At 51.8% G+C, this 23,514-nt stretch overlaps 1 protein-coding gene across 4 annotated transcripts; it reads right to left on the bottom strand.

The window, feature by feature from the left end:
* Window positions 1-129: 129 nt before the first annotated feature.
* Window positions 130-22,211, bottom strand: APBB1 (amyloid beta precursor protein binding family B member 1). Of its 4 annotated transcripts, none has more exons than XM_070490931.1 (14): window positions 22,060-22,211; window positions 14,013-14,747; window positions 8,269-8,444; window positions 8,113-8,169; window positions 7,944-8,029; window positions 7,791-7,854; window positions 7,419-7,568; window positions 7,034-7,161; window positions 6,512-6,626; window positions 6,278-6,362; window positions 5,915-5,998; window positions 1,120-1,235; window positions 792-968; window positions 130-707 (listed from the first exon to the last, which is right to left on the bottom strand). In XM_070490931.1, the coding sequence occupies exons 2-14, from the start codon at window positions 14,731-14,733 to the stop codon at window positions 540-542; spliced, it is 2,127 nt and encodes a 708-aa protein (XP_070347032.1). In that variant the 5' UTR covers window positions 14,734-14,747; window positions 22,060-22,211; the 3' UTR covers window positions 130-539. The 4 variants fall into 4 exon arrangements, with proteins under 4 accessions (XP_070347032.1, XP_070347033.1, XP_070347035.1 ...); XM_070490932.1 differs by lacking the exon at window positions 22,060-22,211 and adding an exon at window positions 21,665-21,843; XM_070490934.1 differs by lacking the exons at window positions 14,013-14,747; window positions 22,060-22,211 and adding an exon at window positions 9,993-10,082.
* Between the last annotated feature and the right edge of the window lie 1,303 nt (window positions 22,212-23,514).

A 23,514-nucleotide genomic window follows, 5' to 3' on the forward strand; every position in this document is an offset into this window, starting at 1 on the left:
GCTTCTGTGACTGTCCCAATTTCTTCTTTTGAGGCAGGCAGGGCAAGGGGGCCTTGGGAACTGGATCTTAACTGAGGGATCACTGTACTGGGGGAGATGGTGTGGGGCAGGCACAGGAAGGCACACAGCTCAGCAGGGCAGACAGACTTTATTAGTGATATCAGTACAGCAGAGGTGCCCACGGAGCAGGGGGGAGGGGACCCATGCCTGAACCAGTCCCCTCCTTCTGCCCCTGCTGGACTCTATGAAGATGGGGCCTGGCCTAGACCAGTTCCTCCTGCTCCACCTGAAACATGGGGATGAAGAGCTCGGGGCTGGCCTTGCTTCCTGCTCCTCTCGTCATCAATCCAGTATTGTCGCTTCCTTGCAGGGATTAGATCTCTCCCTCCCCAGCCCCTAGGCAGGGAACCCCAGCTACTGGGGAGGGGCAGCTTTGGGGGGGCCTGAGGCCTAAGAATAGCCTCTAGGACTCCTCCCTGCCCCATACCCTTGAGTTCCCTGGGGCCCAACACAAGCAGGTGGAAGGAGGACTCAGGGCTTCAGGGAGTATGGGCCCCGAGCCGTTTGGGCTTGAGGGAGCCCCACAGCGACTGAACGCCCCTGCGGACAGTCCACCCTACACGCCGGGCAACAGACTCAGCAGGGGGTGCCGGGAGGCAGGAGGTGGAGGCCTGGGAACGGGCATCCAGACACTTCTGGTAGCGGAGCTGCAGAAAGGCAGGAGGGGCAGTCACTCTCCAGCCTGCCTCATGTGAGGTTGGCATCACCACTCCACCACCCTACCCGCTTACCATGCACGCAGCCTGCACGGCCTCTGAGAGGCTGGCAGCATTGGGCTCGCACCAAAACATGTGGCAGCAGAAGGAGGCTGGGCCGGCAGCCATGATGAATGCAAACGTGTGGACATCTCTGCCCACAGCCAGGAAGGACAGGAAGCGCACCCGACACTCCCCCAGCACTGCCTCTGTCTGGAGGGAGGGAACCCAGTTAGAAAGGAACAGCCCAACCCTCTGTTCCACCGGGCACATCCATCTTATTGGCAGCTCTTCCCCTCGCCCTAGTCTCCCCTCCATGGCAAGACAGAGCCATGTCTTATCCTTCCCCCACCCAGGTCTTTACCTGCTGGTGCAAGATGGTGAGGGTAGCAGGCGCCACGCTGACATGACTTGGGGTCCACTGCTCACGGCTACTGGAGGACAGGACTGACTCCAGGGCTCCATTTATCACATCTACCCCTAGAAGATAGGGACATACACATGGCACCACTAGGAGTGAAGAAAGAACACCCCAACTCTATTCTACACTTTCTAGCTGTGCCTAGTCAGGCCCAGAGCCTTTGCTCCGTCCTCACTTCACTGGCCTACAGCCCTGGGGGATGCTGCACAGGTGTCCCTTCCCTGGTGCTCTCATCCTTGGCTTCAGTGACTTGGCACTTTTCTGGTTTCTTCCATCTTGAATCCTAGGCTTGGTTTTCTTCACTGACTCTGCCTCTTCTTCAGCCTCCTAAACTGACTGACCCTCCCAAAGCTCTGACCTCCCCATATCTTGCTCTCTCGGTGGTTATCCACATTCAAACAGCCCACTGCTTCACACCACAACAATGACCCAGATCAGAACCCACAGGCCCATCCTCTCCCAAGACCCAACATTTGTTTTATTTAAGATATCCATTTGAGGAATGTTCACTCTTGTATCACACTGTGCTAACTCATTACAGTGCTTTACAACAATTTCACAATAGATCCTTTTATCACCATTTTACAAATAAGGAAACTGAAGTTTATAGAAATCAGGTAATAATCCTTAGGTCATCCCAGGAATAGGGATCTGAAAACAGGTAATCTGATTCTAGAGCCTGGGTTCTTAGCCAGGCCTTTGTCCTGCCCCTTGTCTACATTCCAAGTTTTCAGAATAAGAAGGGCTGTGTAAATCTTGGCTGCACTCAATAATTTCTACAGTGTGCTCGAAGGCCAAGGAACCCAAGGCTCCTGGCTTTTAGATCAATCAACTTTCCCTTGTAACACAATGGTTTCCTCCACCTCAAACTGCTGTGAACGATTTCCACTCCTGCATCCCACTTTTGCTTGCACTCAGCAGAGAGCCAAGGCAGGAGCACATGGCATGATGGAGGCCTGGGTTCCAGTCCCCGCACTACTCATGAGCTGGCTGTGTGAGGTAGGCGTCCTCACCTTCCCAGTGAAGAGTTAGAGGTTAGAACGAACAACGCCAACACAAAAGGTGCATGCCTCTGTGGTCCGCTCCTGGGCCCCCTTGCCCCTTGCCCCTTCCAGTGCCTCTGGGTTCCCCCTAGGAGTAGACTACGTGGACCCTTTGTGGGCAGAGGACAAATGCCTTCTTCGAAAGTGCTCCCTCATCTTGGCCTTGCTCATCTTACCTCTGGCTGGATCAAGGCCAAGCTCCTCTCCAAGCATGCAAGTCCTCCAAAAACTGGCCTCATCAGAGCTGTCAAGCCTCGTATTTTACTGCTCCCTGAGCTTCAAATGATTTATATAGCATTTATTAACATCTAATCTTGGCAAATGACCTGCTAGGCAGATGGGGAATACAAAGTAAGAGATGAAGATGCACTCGAGGGACACAGACTGTAACTGAGGGAATAGCCTCTGTCTGGAGTGCTCTGGCCCCTTCACTGTCTAAGAAACTCCCAATTCTCATCTTTTGGGGTTCACCCAGGCCCCACCTGGGAGGCCTTCTCTGCTGTGGAGCAGAGAGAGGATGTTTCTGGGACAACTCTTAACACAACATCTAGTAACTGCTGGAAAACTTTTCTCCACACTATGCTGTAGCTATCTCAAGGACAGAAACCAAGTTTAATTCACATCTGTGTCCCCAGTCCTATCACAGGGCTTATCTACTCAAGGAATTACAGAAGCTTGAGCAAGTCACCCTCAAGGCAGCATGGGCTGACACACCTGAACTGGTATAACCAAGTCACCCAGGAGTCCCCAGAAGGTGACAGTGCCAGCAGGAGTGGGCAGGTCAAGTCAGATTGCAGAGGGCTGTGATATTTATGACATTTAGGCTAGTGCAATGAAAATCTCAAAGATCATGAGCGTGGATGAGACATCAAAGTCAAAGTGCTCAAGATGCAGGTGGGGCTGTCAGGGTGAAGCCTACCTCAGAGTGTGGGGAGGATCAGCAGGGAGGTGGAGAAAGCAGTGGAACAACTCAGCCTGGAAAAAGTCAGCCATGTTTGGTAACAATTTAGGACTGAAACCCATACCTGACTCCCAGCCCCACACTTCCAAATCCCCTTATCCTGCTGTGATTTTTTTTCCATATCAGTTGTTGGCTTCCAACATACTATATAATTTATTTATTTTATTGTCTGTCTCTCCTGGCTAGAATGTTAGCTACTTGAGGGCAGGAGTCTTTGTCAGTTTTGTTCATCAATGTATTCCAAGAACCTAGGACAGTGCCTGACATGAACCAGGCAGTCACTAGTCATTTGTTGAATGAATGAATGATTAATGAATGAATACTGCAGTTTCAGTAGGGGCCAATGCTGAACTCCTGGGGGTTAAAAAGGGAACATAGGATAAAGCAGGCTGTGAGCTTAGAGACTCCTGGTGTGATAGCCCCGGCTTCAACAGAGCAGACCCATCAAGCTGAGGGGCAGCGGAGGGGCAGTCAAGGGTGGCAGACAGTTGCTTAAGCATTGTGAGAACCTGTGTAGGGTAGCAGATGGAGAGGAGCAGATGTGGGAGTAGAGGAGGAGGGAACTGGAAGAGAAACAAGGGTTTAGAAGCTGAGAGGGAGGAGGAAATGAGAGCAAAGGTAAAGGGGTGAGCCAAGCCGCCTCCCTGCTCCCTGAACATGATTTTCCCACCTCTGGCTCCACATCTGTGGCAGTGCCACTGAATCCAACTGGAATACCCACTCTTCTCTCTGCAAACCCCAGCCTTTCTTCAAACCCCAGCTCAATCCCCAGCCTTTATAAGAAGGGTTCCCTCATTGAATGTCATTAGAGTCAGCATGGTTTGAGGGGAAAAGCAGAGCATTGAAGATGACCAGGGTCTGAGTCCTAGGTCTACAACTCCCGGCTATGTCACATGAGGGTTCTCATTCATTCTTTCATTTGTTTGTTTATCCATTCACCAAATATTGTTAGTTCTTCCTAAGCATCCTTTGACATGGCACCCAACCACTTCTTGAAGCAGTCTTTTTTCCTCCGACCTCTCTCCTGCTGTCACTATCCTTGGCAGTTTCATCCTCCTCCACTGTCCATTAAATGTTAGAGGACCTCAAGGCAGGCCTAGCCTCATTTCCCTTCTCACTGCAGGCTGCCCACTTCTCCACACTCATGGCTTTGATTACCTCTGTAATCCGGTGATGCCCACACCTGTATCTCCAGCCCAGACCTTTCCTCTGTGAATTCAGCTGCCAACCTGTTTGCTATTCTGCTTCCCCAAGGCACATCAAACTCAGCATGTCTGAAACTGACCTCAAATTTCCACACCAAAACTGGCTTCTTCCAGTGCTACCTTCAGAGAACAGCACCACTATCCTGTTAGTTCCAAAAGCCAGGGGCCAGGAGTCAGCCTTAATGCCTCTGCCCCTCACATTCACTCAGTCCACCAAGCCTTGTTGATTCTAATTGTCTAAATGTCTTGAATCTACAGACTCCTCTTCAGCTCTACCATAGTCCAAGATACTCTCATTACTGGCCACAACTACTGCAAGATTCTCCTAGTTGAGTTCCTTATGCCCACCTCCACCCACTGAACATCGTTCTCCATGGTATCACCAAAGGGAGCTTTTCAAAACTCAAATCTGATTAGGCCAAGTGCTCTCCCAAAAACTCCTCAATAGTTCCTTGCTGCTTCTAGGATGAAGACCAAATCGTTAATGTGGCCTGCGAGGTCCCACAGGGTCTGACCACTGCCCAGCTCCCAGCCTCATCTGGCACCACTGGCCTTCTCTCAATGCCTTTGAAGTATCAAAGTGCCTTCCACTACGGGTCCTCGCACACACTGTTCACTCTGCCTGGAATGATCTTTCTCTGCCTTACTCCTATCTTCATCCCACTTTACCATATTAGCTCCTATTTGTTTTTTGATCTCAATTCAAATGTCACTTTCTCAAGGAAGCCTTTTCTGACTCCCTAGACTAAAAGAAATTCCTCTGTTATGTAGTTTCATAGCACCTTGCTACTTTCTGTCAATGAATGACTCAATTTGTAATTACACATTTACTTGTGCGATTATTTGATTAATTCCTATTTTTTCTACTATAACCTCCATGAAAGCATGACTATGGTCATTATTCTCACAGGACCTGACACATGGTAGGCTTCAAAGGTATTTGTTAAGTGAATGAACAAATAAATAACAGGCGCTGTGAAAGCATTGAAAATATGAGTGAACCAGATAGTCTCTAACCTCAGCTTCCTTATCTATAAAATGCGTATTATCATAATCCCAACCTCAGAGGATCATCAAAGATTAAATGACATAATACATAAGCAAGTACTTTACAGACACTAAAGTATGTGACGATAATGCTTATCACTTCCTCTTTAGACACTCACAGCCCATAGCTGGTGCTGTAATGCCAAACCCAGCTCTAGGCTGCTGCCTGGTGTCTCCAGTCATCTAAGACCTGCCTCCTAACCCAACTAAAGCTCTTCCGTGAGATGCAAGAGTGGGGTCTCTCTCTGTGCCTGGTTCAGCACCAGTCATGTGGCTGATGCTCAGTGAAGGCATGCCGACTGCTGCTACAGGCGGAACACGGAGTGCAGCTGGGACAGAGGTACAGGGGGTGGGATGCATTTTGAAGGCAGGTGACACCAAGCATGAGGAAGGTCTGGTAGAAGAGGCAGTGGGAAACAGAGGGTGCGGGCAGAGCTTTGGGATCAAGGTGGTGGTCCCTGGGTGAAGAAGGACACACATACCAACAGGTTTAGCAACAGGCACATTCCCCAGGTAATAGACTTGGAACTTTTGTGCCAACTCATTCTTAGGCGCTGGGAATTCAACTGTAGGAAAGAAGAGGAGGATCAATCGTGGTGGCAGATCTTGCTTACTCCCGGTCCCCACCACCAGGACATAAGCTGGACATACACCCAGCTAAGCCCTACTTCCACCCCTCCCCCTGCCTCCCTTTAACCGAAGTCCATCCACTTATTTGATCCAAAGAATTTAGTCTCCATGTGTCCATTTTTCTATCATGTCTGTCCAGTGGCTCACATCTCTTCTTGGGTCACCCCGCCTTTGCCAACAAAGCTGAGCTGGACCTGGCGGGGTATGACACTGACCTTGGAAAGGGACATCCACAAGTTTAGAGTGGTCCAGGGAGAGTCCATTTACCAAGCAGCGGGCACTGCGCCGTTCAGCCATGATCTGAGGAAGGAAAGAGCAGAGGAAAGGAGCGAGGGAGAGTCTGTTAGGGGCTTCCTTGCCCTGGGGCCCCCTACTCCCACTCAGTGACCCCACCCACATCCTTGTAGAGCAAAGGTGGCAGCTAGTCCAAGGAGTGGAGGGGGCCGTGCCTTAGAGCAGATCTCATGCAGGCTGGTGGCGATGTTCTTGGCGGGTGCCTCACAGCGAAACACGTGGCACTTGAGCATCTGGGTCAGCTTATCGCGAGCTACGTAGGCAAAGTCCCTGTTGGGGGAGGGGCACCTCAGTGTCTCTCAGTGCCATCCAGTGCTGAGCCTCATCCCCACCCCACCCATGCCCTCCCTGTCCATCACAGCTCCTCCAGGGTTTCTGTCCTCAGGATGGTGTCCTGTGGGGACTGCCTTCTGGCTGGAGGGTAGGCAGGCAAGCGTGCCGAGGTTGGGGAGAGTGGATGAGCAGAGCGGGCAGGAAGGGGCAGGGCAGAATAGGGCAACTTGGGGGCTTCAAGGCATCCGGTCCAGGAGTGGGAGGAGGAACAGTCAAGGTAAATAGGCAAAGTACCTCTCTCTGGGTCCGGCAGCACAAGAGAGGCAAAGAACAGAGTTAGGGAGGAGGGCCCACTCTGACTGCTGGATGAGCCCCCACCCTGGGATCCCAGGCCCTGCTCCCACCTTCCACTGTCCCGCCCGACGCCCCACACACGAATGCTGACGATGGGCTGGGCGTGCAGCAGGGCCTGACTCTGCGGTTCCACCAGCTTTAGTGTCTCGTCCTCGAGCTGTAGCAGCAGATCTTTTCCCTGCAGGCCCAGGAAGCAGGCACTCAGTGGGGCCCCAGCAGGGAAGGTGGCTGATCTCCACCACCTCCAGCTCAGCAGAGGTAAGCTCTCCCAAGGGTCCAACCTGGGGTCATACATCCATCTCAATAGGCCTGTCACTTGGGATGAGTCTACACCCTCCTTCACCAGCTCTCGCTTGGGCAGCTCAGTTCTCCCATCTGTCACAGTTCCCTTTTCCAGTGCACCACCCTGCCCACCCTGCTGGCTTGGGCCCTCACCTCCCCCCAACCCCCAGACATGGGGTCGTGCAGATTGTTTTTGTGGTAGGAGAGCTGACGGATGCAATTGTTGACTGCCACGCTGCTGCGTCCAGGGGCCAGCTCCTCCTCGGTCATCTCCACCCAGCCTAAAGAGCGCACGGCGAAACACTGCCAGACACAGAAGAGGGGTGGGAGGTAGAGGGTCTGAGCTAAAACTGGAGGAGCCTCCAGCACAGGACACAGGGGATTTGCTGAGACAGAAAGAACTCCCAAATCAGGACCCAGGGAGCTGTACTGAGACCAGAGGTGCCTCCCAGAACATAACATAAGGGGCTCTCCTGCACACAGAGGGGCCCTAGTCTGGGTACTGGGTGTTGCTCTTGAACAAACCTTGGTCCCTGGGTTGGTATTCCTCAGAGGCAACTTCTCCTCCTCTTGGGGCAATGGCTCTGGGCTGGAGACAGATGATAACACTTGGAACAGGGCCCCTTCCGGATAGATCCACCCCACTGCCAACCCACTGTGTTGTGCCTTCCCACTTACCTGAGGCTCTGAGCCGGGAAAGGTAAGGGTCCCTCCTCAGGGTCTTTCAGTCCCAAATCCATTGGGGCCTCTTCACTGGGTTCATCCTTGAGAAGGGGAGAGAGGAATCAGGATCAATATGAGGTCCCTTCCCCAGCGTCCCCATTGTGAAGCAGGTCCCCTCACTCACCTTCCAAAATTCTCCATCCTCAAAGCCTTCTCTGTGAGCAAAGCCTGTCCAGGTTATCTAGGAGGAGGGATTGAATAAGGAGTGGGGGCTCATCTTGCTCCAGCAGCAAATACCCCTCCGCCCCCAGCCAAAAAACAACAGGCCCGTGAGCCTCACCTGGGACTCCTCTCGGGGGCTGCTCTCCTGTGAGGGGGACGCCCGGCCCGGGGGCTCCCACTGGGTGGTCCCCGTTGGGATATGCCAGTAGTAGGTCCCTGAGGTGTCCTGGACCCTCATCCATCCAGCCGGCAGGTCGGAATCCGTCTCGAAGGCGTTGGGGTTCCAGAAGGAATCTGCCAGGTTGGGGGCTTGGTGAGGGTCTGCCCACTCAACAAGCAGACAGCGGGTACTTACGCCTAGCCCTCTCCCAAGACCCCATGGTGGAGAGGAAGGAGTGGGGGAAGGGCCCCAGCACAACAAAGCTCCTGCTTCCTCCCAGAGCCTGCAGTCTGGAGTCACAACATGGGGCCCATCAGCAGGGAACATGGCTCAGGTCTCCTCCTGGGCCCTGCTCCTGGCTAATGTGGTTACACAGAGCAAAGGAGGAAGGCAGAGAGGAAGGAAAGAAGGGAGGGAGGTTGGGTGACCCCAGTTGACCTCCTGTCATACATATCCATATCTCAGGTGCACACACTTACCAGCTCCTGTACACACACATGTGCACACAACCCACACAACATATACAAGCCCTACTACACACCTGTGCAGACACCACAAACACAAGGGTGTGCACACACAGAAAATACCAGCACAGACGGCAGGTGTCACATACAGGTGCACACACATGTGCAGGGGCAAAGACCCATACACCAACCCCAGCCATACACTAATGCAGACACCATACATAGAAGTGTACACACACCACTATATAGACCAGCCCCCACCACACATGTGTGCAGAGACCACAGCCACAATGACCCCCAACACATGTGTGGGTACCACATATAGTGAATGCACACTCAGACACACAACATACATCAGCCTCTGCCACATGTGTGCAGGCACCAGACACTCACACCCCGACAGGTGCATACAGATGCAGGCAAACATTTCATGCACATGCATACGTGTGGTGTTCCTGTGACAGACATCCCTCCTCCCTCCGACAGAGCCACACCACTCCAGCCCTGTAGCTCAGCTCACGCCTTCCCTGCCTCTGCACACCCTGCCAGCCCCGCCCCACATCATGCCCAGCCCTGTGCTGCCCCTCACCTGGACTGCTGTCCTGCAGGATGATGGCCAGGAAAAAGTCCTGGGAGAACATGGCGCTCGTTCCTAGCCCCTCCTGCCTCCGCCCTCCCTCCTCACAGCCCCTCCAGCCCAGCCAGCTGGGCTCACAGCCTGGTGCTGGGCTGCAGAGAAAAGCTCATCCCGCCCCCTTCTCACCAGGGCAGAGCGTCTGCCAGGCAAGATCCTCCTCCGCCTGGAGCTCACTAGGGAGGGGCCAGGACCACCACAGGTGGGCACCTCCTTGGGGTGGGGAACCGGTAGGGGTTCATGAGACCCCAGCCCTTCTTGCTCACATCTCTTCTTTCTAATCCTGACTCCCCTCCCCCAATCCTGAATTTCCATTCCACCCCGAAGCGGTCACCTCACCACCACAGTGAAGCCCGGTCTTGGGGACACCAGAAGGCTCAGCCCCTTGGGAATACTCTAGCCACCTGGGGCCCTGCAAAGCCTAGAGCTCTCAGTACAAACAGGGTGTGGCTTCAAGGCTCCCAGGGATCCCTCTCCTGCCCAGAACCTGCCCAACAGTTTGAGCTTGAAAGTGGGCCTTGAGGGCATGGGCCCCAGCAAGCTTGAGGCTGGGCTTGGGGCTTCCCAGCACCAACCCCCCTCACCTGCCAGGGCCCAGCTAGGCTGCAGCGTCTCCTCGGCAACCGCAGCACCAGGACCGGCTGGGAGCGCCCAGACTGCTGACGTGCTTCCCGTTACCAAGGAAACCAGGAATCCTGACTGGTCCAAGAGGCAGCAGAGGGACAGGCAGTCCCCAGACCCAGGCTGCTGGGCAACCAAACACACAAGGGCTGGGAGTGGGCGTGGTTACACAAAGGTGGCTGCACACCTGATGTGAGAGTTATCTGTACAAGGTGCCCCAGCACCCTCAGCTTTCAAATGAGGCGGGCCCACAGAGGGGGGTCTTCTTGCTGATCCAGTCTTCGAGATAGCCAATACCACCTCTTCTCCCTCCATCCTTCCCTCACCTCAGGCCCTAGGGAATGTGAATGCCTGCTCTTCCCCAGAGACTCTCCATCGCCTTCAGGGCTCCCCCACCAAACCTTCCAGGAACATCAGTGCCCAGGGCAGCCATGCCCTCCACAGCCACACCTTTCTCCATGAAAGTCATACACCTTTTGAATCTGGGGACCAATTTACCATCTTCTGACTGAGTCACACACATTAATCCATCTGCCTTCCCTGTCAGCCTGTACCTTCCTGCCTCAAAGAGTTTCGTCCTTCTGATCTGTCCTGGAGGGACCGCTCTCCTCCCGTGACCATCTGGGAGGCCCTTCTGGAGCTTGGCACATCTCCTCCAAGCACAATCCTACCTGGGCCTTGGCTTCTACACGCATGCACTTATTCAGGAATGTACACCTTCCCTCTTGCATCGATTCATGCAGGCACTCACACATGAATTCAAAGGTTCAGGTATCATTCATTCATTGATTCGTCCATGCATGCCTTTGTGGCTGAGCCAGATACAGTGATTTGCTCAGGAATCAGTGAATCACATAACGCTCTCCCCTCTTTTACACCCCCACATCACTACTGCAGTCTAGACTACTGGTATTTTTTACCTGGATCTTTGCAACAGCCTCACAAATGGTCTCCCTGTTCCAGTCTAATCTCCTCCAATCTGGGCTGCACACTACAGCCCAGACAATTGTTCTGAAATGCTAAACTAAAGAAGTTACTCTCCAGTTTAATACTCCTAATTGTTTTCTCCTTGCCTTCAGGATAGAATCCCAATTCCCCCACAAGGTTTGAGTGCTGTTTGGAGCCCCTAACCCTCAGCCTGTCAGCCTTGTCTCTGACGACCCTCACCCCCTTCTCTCTCTCTCTGCCTGCGACTTGCCCCTCCTCCTCTCTGAGCCCAGCCTTCCTCCCCTTGATTGTCACCTCACTGTCACCCATTCCTCCTTCAGGCATCAGCGTAAAGGTCACTTCTCCAAACTGACCCACTCCCTGTCCCTTAGCAAGCACACAGGTAGGGTTTGGTGCCATCCCAGTGCTCACCATGCTGATTATAACTGCCTATTTCTCTGTCTCCCCACTAGACTGTGAGTGCCATGAGGGCAGGAACATCTGTCCCCTGTAGTGTGCACTCCCAGCATTTAGGACAAGGCCTGGCACTGAGTATGAACCCAACACAAGTAGTAAAATTCATTCATTCATCACTCACTCACTCATCTGTTCATTCATTCATTCACGCACTTTTATTCATTCAACCAACAACTTTGTGGAGACCCCGGGGTGGGGAGGAGAAAATAATTTGTGCCCAATTCGACCCCATTCCTTCAGGAGCCCAGATCTCCTCTGTGGCCTTCATGGTCATAACAACACAATCACAAAAGAGTAAGCAGTGACTCAGCCCTTCCCTGGGGTAGCCTCACTTTCCATAGCCTCCAGCAGAGAGTGATCCTTGACCATCCTCTTGCCATGCCAATGCCCTTGCTGAGGTCACTGCCCATGCCCAGCATACCCTTCCCAGTTCTCCAGCAGTTCTACCCTCCTACTCCCAGAAGGTTCAGAGGTGCGGCCACCACACCACCCCAGGAGCCTCTGAGCAACCAGGCCCTCCATTTACTGGGCTTCTGACTCACACTCCCTAAGGCAGAGATTGCAAACTAGCAATCTGCAAACTGGTGCAAGCCTCAGATAGATTTTGTGTGGCCTGCACAGTGCTTTTTAAAAAATAGAATTGGTTGCTAACATTAAGAAATTGCGATATTTCACATCAATATCTAGTTTTCAGTTTCTCTTAAAAAGTTACATGAACTGGCTCCACTGAAACTACATTTTCCCCCACCCAATCCTATAAATAACCAGCTGGAGTGGAGTAGCAGCTGTTCCCTCTAAAGGGGGTCCAGGCAATGACCATCGACGGCCACTAACATCACAAAAAAGAGAGACAATCAGACACTGCCTTTGCTAGTACTCAACACCACGTCAGAAGTGTTCTTGTGAAAACAAATACAGAAAACTCTCAAGTCTGAATCTGATCAGACTCTGGAACTCACTACTAATTTACGGGAAATCCAGGGGAAGAGGACTAAGTTCAACACGCACACAAGAAGAGAGTCTGAAAATCCAGACCATGGAAAACCCAGGACAAACAATACAGTGTCTTCACTTAAAAAACAAAACAAAAAAAAACTACAAGCAAAAATAAAGAGAGATGGAAGGATAATGTGGAGATTAAAAGAAACTTTAAGAGACATCAACCATCAAAAGGTCTGGACCCATTTGGATACTGATTTAAATAATCAAAACTTTTTAAAAGGGGGAGAGGACATTCATTAGACAATTGGGGACATGTAAACATTGGCTGGATATTTCATGATATTAAGGAATTATTCTTGAATTTCTGTAAGCATGATAATGGTATTGTGAATTTTTTAAAATAATTTTATCTTTTAGAAATGAATGGGTAGACATTTACGGATGAAAGTATTTGCTTCAAAATAACCTAGGCTGGGGCCCAGGAGTAGGTGGGGGAACAGATGCAGCAAGATTAGCCATGGGTTGCTAATTGTTAATACTGGGTAGTTGGTAAATACCTGTATTCCATTCTTGCTACTTTTGTGTATGTTTGAAAACGTCCATCATAAATTTTTTGAGAGAGGGTAGAGAGATGGCCTTGGCTCATCTGAACTGCCTGCTCCTTGCAAAGGCTTCACAGCTTGGGGTCTGGGTACGGTGCCTGCTGCCTGGTGAGGGAGGAATCTTTCCTAATCTCTATTTACACTCTCATCCACAGAACTCCCCAGCTTGCGGCTACAGCCCATTATCTCTGCTCTTTGATCCTCAGCTCTGTCTGCATCTCTATGTGACATGAGCAAATGTAGAGACTCAACTTATTTAAATGGGACACATTTAATGATCAATCCTTGGAATCCTAATACCTATTCTTCTCCCCACAAAGAAGTACGTGTTTATTCTTCCTTTGTTTCCCAACTTTTAGTCAATATTCTATTCCTGATACAAAGGATACAAAACAGTATCCTTGCAATGCCCAGCATGGTGCTCTGCACATGACATCCCCCAGTCTTTCCACATGGACCTCTGTGGGGAGGTGCTGCTGCCCACTCCATGCCTGGCCTGTTAAAACCTGGCCCAAGTACACCTCGGTTCCTCACGCTGTGCCCATCGGTAGCAGGGTTACACGGGGCCAAGATCTTGGGTCTGGACTCAGACCTGGTATAGATCTCAGTTGTAATGTGAGCTCACACTGTCTGTGACCTTGGAAAGTACTAAACCTCTCCAGGACTCCTTTTTGTCATCTGTAACATGGGCATAATAATGGTATCTACCTCACAACATTTTTGTGAGGATTAAATACCATAATGCTGAGCACAGGGCCAGTACCTGGTAAGTCCCCCATAAGCAGATTCTAGTCCGCACACACATCAGGGTGTACATGACGGATGGGTCTATCAACTTGTTCAAGCACTCTCTGAATGCAGGAATGGTTTCCTTCAGGAAGACCTGGGCATGGTCTCCTGAGGACTGAGGACAGTCAGTCCTCAGTCCTGTGGTGCTGTGACTCATGCTCAGGCTGGCCCTGGCCTCTATACGGAGGGGTCTGCCCTCTGCCCACCTGCCCTCCCTCATGCCCCATGTCAAGCTCCGTAAGGTACCTGCGTCCTCCGGGGAGCCATAGGAGGGGCTGCCCTGGGATAAGGTAGCCCAGCTTGAGTCCTCATCACTGGCTGCACTGTTCCGCATGCCAAACAGGAGGCTGGCACTCTTGCTGTGCTCTCGGGGGCCATCCGTGAGGGCCTGGGGCCCAGGAGGGACTTCTGCACTCTCCAGGGGCTCGGGCAGCCCTGGAGGAGAAGACAAGTCCTCCTCTTCCTCCTCCTCATCCTCTTCCTCATCATCCTCCTCGGCCTCCCCTGCTGCCTTCTCCTCTCCCTCATCTGGCCCCTGTTCTTGGGTGCTGATGATCAAGCCGGGTCCTCGGAGCCCTCGGTTAGCCGCATTGTGGGTGGAGAGCTCCAGCTCAGAGTATAGGTGCATCAGGCCTTTGGGGCCCAAGGGTGCCATCTCAGGCTCCTGGCTGGCCTCCTCCGCCAGGGTCAAGGTCACATTGCGATTCTGATCACGATGGGCCGTGGCAGCCCGCCGGAGCTGGTTCTGGCCCTCTTTTAGCCACTTGGCATTGGCAGGGCCTGGCTCAGGCCCACCACCCTCCCCCATGGCACTGCGCAGGTCCTTGGGTCCCACAGCCGTGGCCTGCAGCTTGGCGTTGAGCAGCTGGTTGTGGGCAGCGTGCAGGGGCAGGGGTAGGCTCAGCGCAGGGCCTCCGTGGCTGTTGGCATTAATGGCCGACTGGCTCAGTGATGATGGAACAGACATGGCCTTGGCAGATCCTGCAGGTGGGGAGAAGAGACCATGTTGAGCCTCCAGGTCAGGATAACAGCAAGCCTGCTTCTGCCCTAGGGCTGTGCCCTATACCTCCTCATCTCTCTACACTCAGCAGGCTAGCACACACTGCTCCATGTCCTATGAGTTATTTTCCCATGAGAATAACTGGGCTCAATTTCTGTCCTCCATCACCACCATCCCCTCAACCACCATGCCCATCCCAGGCCAGGCCCAGGCCGACAGTCTACCCCATCCCCAAATGCCCAGCCCTGAGCTTCCTGGGATAGCACAGCTGGCCCCTGCTTTGCCCTCACTCCCAACAGCAGAGCCTCCACACAATGGCTCTCTGTGCATCCCCACCCCCAGCGCATCCGACTGGGGCTTACTGTGCCAGGGACACAGCTGGTGTGGGACTAGCTCATGTGTTCTGAATGCTGGACACTGACTGCCCCCTTCCTCCTGCCACAGTGCTAGCCATAGCCCCACCACTATGAGCTCCCCAGGTTGTGTTTCTCTCTTCATAAATCACTGGGTCCAACCAGACCCCAAGCCCACCCCCGACTAGAGAGTAGGACAGGAAAGAATGAGCTGCAGACTCAGGCCTCAAGGGCATGGCCCTAGAAAGGCAGGTCACAAAGGAAGGGCCTTCAGCTCCAATCCACATCTCCTCTGGCCAGTTGAAGAAACATGTTGGTGACTGTCTCTATAAAGTATCTCACCTCGGGCACCAGTCCCTCTGCCAGCCCCTATAATGCTCCATAGCTGGGTCACTGCAGGAGCCTCTGACCTGGACCCTCCAGCTCTTCAAGTCTTTGCCCAAATGTCACCTTCTCACTGAGGCCTTCCCTGAATACCCTTTTCAAAACTGCAGGCTACCACGCCTCCTCTCAGCAATCCCCAAACCTTCGCTAGCACCCAGCACCATCTGACAAGCTATTTATCATTATTATTACTATTACTGCTTTGTTTAATAATTGTCTCCTCATGACTATCATTTTAGTTCCATGGTGGTGGGGATTTTGTCTTTTCTTCAATGCAGAATGCCTAGAGCTTAACACAGTCCTGGCACAGAACAGGAACTCAATAAATATTTGTTGAATTAATATACAAATCTGCCCTCCCGTCTCCTCCAGGCCCCATTTTAGCATCTCCTCTACTGTTTTCAGAAAACATACTTCGGTCATGTTACTGTGTCTCAACCACCGCTCATGATGCCCCAACCAAACTCCAACTGCCCTTCAGGTGAGGGGACCTCCTTTTCCACAGTGATAGGCCCCCCCCCCCACTCCCTCAGACCCCCTCCTTCCTCCACACAAGCCCTCTGTGGATCACCTTCTCCATCTACCTGTCTTTCCAGTCCCATCAGCCCAGTGATCCCACCCTCAAGGCCCCATTCTATCCTCCCCATCTCCCTGACCTCCCACTGCTTGGCTACTCTCTTTCCCTGACCCCCACTATGAAGAACTCCCTCCCTGGACCCTCACTGGCCACCCATCTCACAGTTCGTTCTTCCTAACCAACCACTACCCTATTCTCTCTCATCCTGACCCTCTTAGACAGCCCATCCCACAGTACTCTCCCCTTCCCTGATACGCACTCCCAAAGTTCTCTTTTCCTATTGACCTTCCCCCCCAACACAAAACTCTCCCCCATTGACTGGCCCCTGCGACACACACTTTTCTCTCTGACTCAACTTCTCATCTGAGAGTTCTCTACCTCCCAGTTCCCCACTAGGAAGTTCATTCTCTCCCTGCCCTCCGCCCCAGTTCTCTCTGCCGCTTCAGTGTAGCTCTCAGCACCAAGCACAGGGTGCAGTGAGGTGTTTTAGGCTGCTGAGCAAGGTGTGTTTCCATCTCTCAGGCGCAGTGCACGGTCCTGAGGCAGAAGCCATAGCTCACCTTTCTGTCATTTCTAGCTTCTCAGACCTTAGCACAAAGCTATGCATACATCTATGAAATAAATGAAAACAGGCTCCCGTCTGTGTGTCTGCCTCACATGTAACTGTTGGCCTGCTCGATGTGGCTCCACTGGGCAATGAGAAAACTCATGGTCACTTGAATAAATGAGAAAAAATAGACAGCTTTGCCTCTACCCAGAACCACAGTAATCTTCCAAAAATGGAAACCGGATTGTGTCACTCCCCAGTTCAAAAAATTACATGGCTCACTGCTGCCTTTAGGATAACATCTGAGCTCATTAGCAGAACACCCAAGAGCCTCCTGAGCCAATCCCCATGACCTCCTGGACCTCCTCCCACTCCCTGCCTCCTTCATACCTTACACTCTAGCCACATGCAGTTTGGTGGGTCTAAAAAATGTCACATACTCACAGCTCCAGCTCTTTGTTTGCCTGCTCCCTCTACTTGGAATCCTGTCTCCTCTTGTGAGAACCTCTGCTCACGTTTCAAAACTTGGCTCAGCAGTCACAGCTCCTAAACAGTAAGTCTTTCCTATTCAGCCCTCTCTCCCTATCCTCAAGTGACCATTCCCTCCTTTATGTCTCATGATACCCAGTACCACATTCTATCAGAACACCTCAGACCATGTCTTATTCAACCTTACATTCCTGTTACCAAGGAGAGTGTGCTGTGCATCTGCCACTGAGTGGACCCTTGGTGTGGAAGGAAAGGAAGGACGGAGGGGTGAGAGGAACCAGGAACCAGGAAACTCAGAACTAGTTTGGAATAGACACTAGGAAAGGATTATGTGGCCCCATGGGCTGGGGATGGACAATGGGAACATTAGGGAGAGTGCTGGAGAATGATGAAGGCTCCCTGAGAAAGAAGTAAGATGGGACAGGGGTCTCAGACAGGTGAGGGCTGAGATCTAGGGAAAAATGGAGGGAAGGAGTTAGCTTAAACCAACATCTTGGGTTGAAGGCTGTTCAACAGTGGCATCTCTTAAGTTTTAAAAGGTGAAGGACCCCGTGACTCTGCCAAGATCAGAGGATCAGACAAGCTCTTCTCTGAAGTAGTGGTGTAGAGAGCCAGGTTTCTCAGGTCAGGCTGGGACCAACCTCCTTAGCACTTGGAATTGTGTTCTGGGAAGGGCACATGCACAGTGAGTCTGGGACAGCAAAGAGTCAGGTCAACTTCAGGGCAGCCCTGTCCATCTGATCACCAGGGCAGAAAGTGCTGGGGAAGAATGAGGAAAGTTCTGTTGGGAGTGACTGCTGAAGCCCGAGCACCTAGCTCAAGGCAATATGGTCACCATCACCTCAGTTTTCGAAGTCAAAGGATGACCAGCTGCTCCACATCTTCAAAAAGGGGCACGACCCAATCTCTCCTCTCTCATTGGGGTTACGCACACCAGGAGCCTCTCAAAGGACAGAAAGAGCCAAATGGATTCTGGCTCAAGGCAGGGAGCTGGATGGGGTCCTCAGGGAAGAAAATAAAAGAGTGGCCACTAAGCCTGGAGTTGATATCAGACCACACGGGTGGGGAGTAAGTCCTGCTCAAGGTCAAGGGTCTTCTAACCTGACAGCTTACTAGATTCCAGGCACTGTGCTAGGTAAGGGGGAGAGTGACGAATAGTAAGGAAACGGTTCCTCTCAATGGAGCTCACAGTCTAGTGGGGAAACAGTCACTGAACAACTCGTTACAATGCAGTATAATGCCAGTATCTAGAACAGTTCCTGGCACCTAGAAGCACTCCCTATTCATTGAATAAATGATTGAGTGTTAGGATGGGGAAGAAAAGGACACTACAGGAACCTGAGGCTTACTGTAGCCCAGGCATCAGCAATGACCTGCCTGAGGAAGTGACTTTTAAGCTGAGACAAGAATGTAACTCTCCTTGGACCATCCCTTTCACCACCTCTCCCTCATCGGAGGATGATCCCCCACTAATTCATAGAGGAAATGGAAGCCATCAGTTGGGGAATGTCCTCAAACAAACACAACACTTACTGACTTCAGCACCTATCCTTTTCTCTCTTTCTTCCTAAAACCCACTGCTTCACCTAACATTTGGATCCTTCCTTTCATGCCTTTCCAGAAATTTTGTACCACTGTTTATCCATTTTTTCTTCTATATAATCAATCCTCCTCAGTGGGATCCACTATCTCCCAACTTAAACACAGAATCTTTCTTGACTCAACACTCCTTCAGTGCCACTTGCTGCCCTCTTTCTCCCCTGCACAGGCAAACTTCTTGAAAGACTCATCTCTACTCACTGTTGTCATTTCCTCACCTCGCACTCACTCCTCAACCCTTTCGGATCCTGCTTCCACTCCCAACATGCCTCAGTAACAGCTCCTAACAAGGTCAACATGGCCCCTATATCATTTAATCCAACAGACACTGCTGTCCTCATCTAGGTTGTCTTCTCAGCAGCTTTTGACACCATGGGCCTCTCATCCAACTTGCATCATGGCTTCCACATGCTACATCTCCAGGTTTTCTTCCTACACTCTAGTTACTGTCTGGTGGCTTCTTAGACTCCTTTGCTGGCTCATCTTCCTCTACCAGCCGCTATACACTGGAGCTTCTCATGGCTTGTTCTTATGTTCCTTTCTCTTTCTCATCCAACATTCAACACAGATATTCATTCGTGCCCATAGCTTCAGTTACCACCTGTACACTGATGATTTCCAAATTTACATCTCCATTTCAAACCCCTCATCTGAGCTCCAGGCATACACATTCAACTTTCTCCTCAACATCTCCACTTGGGTGTCTCAAACTAACACACCCACTCACGTTTCTGTCTCCCACACCCTAACTGGTCCTCTTTGAAGATCCTGGCTCGTGGAATGTTATGACCACCCATCCTATTGTGCAAAACAGAAGTAGGGGTACCATCCTTGACACTACCTTCTCTCTCACTCCCCATATTCAATCCAGCCCCAGGTACTGACAATTTTCTCTCCAAGAAAAGTTTCTGGACATGATCTACTCTTCACACCCACTACCATCAACAAAGACCTTAAGACCAAAATTCATAACAATGCCAAAACTGTCCTACTCAGTCTGGCCCCTGCCTTCCTTTACAGCTTGGCCCTCTGCTTTCCAGCCTCACTGGCCTTCTTTTGATTCCTCGAAGACATCATGCTCTCTCCTTCCACAAAGCATTTGCATGTGATTTCTGCCTGGAACTTCCTTCCCCTATCCTTTCAGCCTAACTGACCCCTAGTCCCCCTAGTCATCGTTTACATCTTAGTTCAAATGTCATGCACTCAGGGAAGCCTTCCTTGACCCTCCCTCCTTGTCCCCCAGACTAGTTCACCTTGTGTTCCTGTGTGTTCTCAAGGCACCAACCATCTTTCCTTCATGGTATTTATTACATTTGTAATTTTATTCTTATCTGATTTCCTCCTTAGATTGTCAGCTCCCTGGGGACACGGATCTGGTCTATTTTGCTCATGATTATATCTTCAGTGCCTAACACAGTACCTGGTATATATCAGGTGTTCAGAGCATATTTGTTGAATGAATAAATGATCAGATAGATGCATTTTTTTAAAGGATAACGCTGTGTTGAGAGTAGTTAACGGGAGGTAGGCAAGAGGGTCCGCTGTTAGAGCAGTCAAGGGCAAAAAGGGCTGTGGGGCAGATTCAGTCTGGTAGCAGTAGGGATGGATGAAATGAATGGATTTGAAAACTATTCAGGGAGCGGATGTGACCGAACTTGGTGACATCAGATGTAGAGAGTGAGGGACAGAAATTGCCCAGAATTCCAGCTTGGGTTAGTGATTGGAAAGTAGCCATTTATGACAGTTAAGGGAAGAATGGATTTCGAAGAAGGGTAGAGAGAGGACAGAGGGAAGACAATTCAGCTTGGGATCTGTAGGTTTGGAATTCCTGTCGCACTTCCAAGGGGATGTCATGAGGGCAGTTGGACATGGAGACTACAGTTCAGGAAAGAGGTTTGGACCAAATATACAAATATGGAACTCATCGGCACATACATATAAAAAATTAGAAGCCTTGAGAATGAATAAAATACCCAAGGAGAAAGTGCAGAATGAGAGAAAATAGCTCAGGGCAAAACCAAGAGCCTCACCAACATCTAAAGGGAGAGGAAGGAGGGAGCAAATGAGACTGAGAAGGAGCGGACAACGCCATAGGAGAGAAGCCAGGAAAATGCTTCAAGGAGAGTTGACACCACCACTGAATACTGCAGAACGGTAATAGGCGATACCAGGAAAGTGTCCACTGGAGGTGGCCACACAGAGGTCTCCGGTGACCTTGGCTTGAGCAGTTTCCATGGGTGTCAGGGACAGAAGACCGAATGAAGTGGTTTTAAGAATGAATGGGAAGTCAGGAAATGAAGACAGCAAGCGTAGACAAGGTTTTGGCTTTGAAGGGTGAAGAGAGCTGGGACTATGCTGGAGGGGCTGGGAATGCAAGAAATGCACAGGCAGATTCAAAATAGGTTCGGAACAACCTCTGAATTGGCGGTGGAAAACTGCTCCTAAAGAGTCTCCTGCGAGCTCTAGGCCTCCTGGCTGAGCTGGGGACATAGCTGGCCCCAGGGCACACCCCTCGGTCGCTGAGAGCAACAGAATGCAGCTTGACAGATCCCAGGCCTGGGACCCTGCAGGAATCCGTGCGGCCTCTGCTTACCTCACCCTCTGCTCCCCCCCAGCCCCGTCCCCTTGCCAGCCCTTGACCTCCCCTCCCCCATCCCCCGTCCCTCATCCTCCACTGCCCCTCTCTTCCCGTCCCCTACACTCTCCCCCTATTCATCCCGGAGGGTCAGGAGGTAAAGGTCGAGGAGAAGGCGGTGTGAGGACCGAGGTGGAGCCTACACTGGGGGACAGGAGGGCGGTCGGAATCCGCGCGGTGGGAGGGCCGCCCGCAGGGATCGGGCCTGGCCCGGGGGACCTGGGCCGCCGCGGGGAAGGGGCTGCAGGGTCCGCTGGCCGCTGGGGGTCGGGATCTGGCCGCGGTGGCTGGATCCAGGCTGCGGCGGCTCCTACCTGCGCGGGGAGGCCCCAGGCCCAGGTGGCGGAGGTGGCTCAGGCTGCGGGTCTTGGACTCCGCGGCGGCTTCTCCATCACAACATCCCCAGCCCAGGAGCGCGCGGGCCGCGGGGCCGCGCCCGGAGCGGCGGGGGCGCGCGAGGGGCGGGGGGAGGGGCGCCATCTTGGGCCGGGCGCGGGCACGGAGTGGGAGCTCCTCGGGGGCGGCAGTTGCCGCAGCTTCCCGGAGGACCCCACCCAAGAGGACCCTCGGCCTCGGTGAGCCCCAGGGTCCAACACCCCCAGCCAGCCGCCATCCCTGTGCCCGGTTCCCCCAGTCTCAGAGCGCTGCCCAGCCTCCGCGACCCCTGCCCAGCTCGGCACCGCCCTCCTCCACTAGGCCACGGACTCACCCCGCGCCCCGCAGGGCCTTGGCCCTGCACCCCTGAGGGGCGAAGCACCGACGAGGTTGGACCGGGAGCGGCGGTGGCCGTGCCGGGGCCGCGGCCGCGCGGGGAGGGGCTCCGAGGAGGCCGTCTGCTCCGCTCTTGCGGCAACCCTCCCTGACGTCCTGGTGGAGAGGCAATGAGGACACAGCGTTGGTGATAATAATAGCTCGTATTTATTGACCGCTTACACTGTGCCGAGCTCTGTGTTAAACCCCTTACATGCGTTCATCCTCATATCATATCAGCCCTGGAAAGCTGCGTATTATTATCCTCATTTTTCAGAGGCAGATGCTGAGATTCAGAGGTGAAGTGATTTGCCTGCGGTCACAGTAAGTGAAATCAGATTGGAACCCAGATGTTTTCTAACACCCAGCGCCTGCTGCTGAACATAAACGGAGGCCTCCGAGATGTCGAGAATAAATCGCTTCTCAGTAGAAATTCACTAGAGGGAAGGAAGAAGAGAAGGTGGATGAAAAGTGTTAAGGAAGGTATGGTGGGGCACAATATTAACTGCAGACTCCCTGGAAAGTGGGATAGTTCCCAGTGGTCAGTCAGATCAGAGCTCAGAGACCATCAAGGAAGATGAGAGGGAATGTTACCATCCAGAAACCCTCTCATGGCTCATTCCTCTAAGGCAGAGGTTTTAATTAATTTAGCGTACCTGCTAGCTGTTGAGCAACTGTCAGGAGATATCCTAAGGTGCCTAGAACTAAAAGTGTCCAAATTTAAATTATCTCATCCTCTTTATTGACCTTCTAAGAAGTTTCACTGGGGTGAAAAAGAACCCTCCCTAACACTCGCACATGTGCGTGTGTGTGGGCACACACACAACTGAATGCAGCTCCACTTCATCCATCCCAGTGATTGGTACCACCATCTACTGGCTTGCCCAAGCCATAGGCCTCAAGATCATCTTTGACTACACTTTCACTCAACTAGAGATGAATATAAATGTTTTAACTTTTTATTATGGAAAATTTCAAATATATACAAAAGGAGATAGAACAGTATAATGAACCATCATATACCCATCACTCAGTTTCAACAATTAGCAACTCCTGGCCAAGAGGTTATTCTGATTTGACAAATGTCTGTGATACATGACCCATGTACCAGGTCCCAAGCTCAGCTCTAGGGATCCAAAGATGTATCAGATTGGACTGTCACCCAACCTGGAGGAAATAACAACTGACCTTGGTCCTTGAAAGATAAGTAAGTGTTAGCCAGAAGAAGAAAGGTGTCCTCATTCATTCATTCTCTTTCAATAAAGAATTATTAGGTGTGAGGCACTGTCCTTGGTGCTAGGAATATGTAAATAAACAAGATTCAGTCCCTGCCTCCATGAAGCTTGAATAACAGGGGAAAGAGACATGTAATGTATAATTAGAAATGTGATGAGTATCTTGAAGGAGATGTGCA

The sequence above is a fragment of the Equus asinus genome, chromosome 20 (genome assembly GCF_041296235.1).
Source record: "Equus asinus isolate D_3611 breed Donkey chromosome 20, EquAss-T2T_v2, whole genome shotgun sequence".
Taxonomy (NCBI): Eukaryota; Metazoa; Chordata; class Mammalia; order Perissodactyla; family Equidae; genus Equus; species Equus asinus.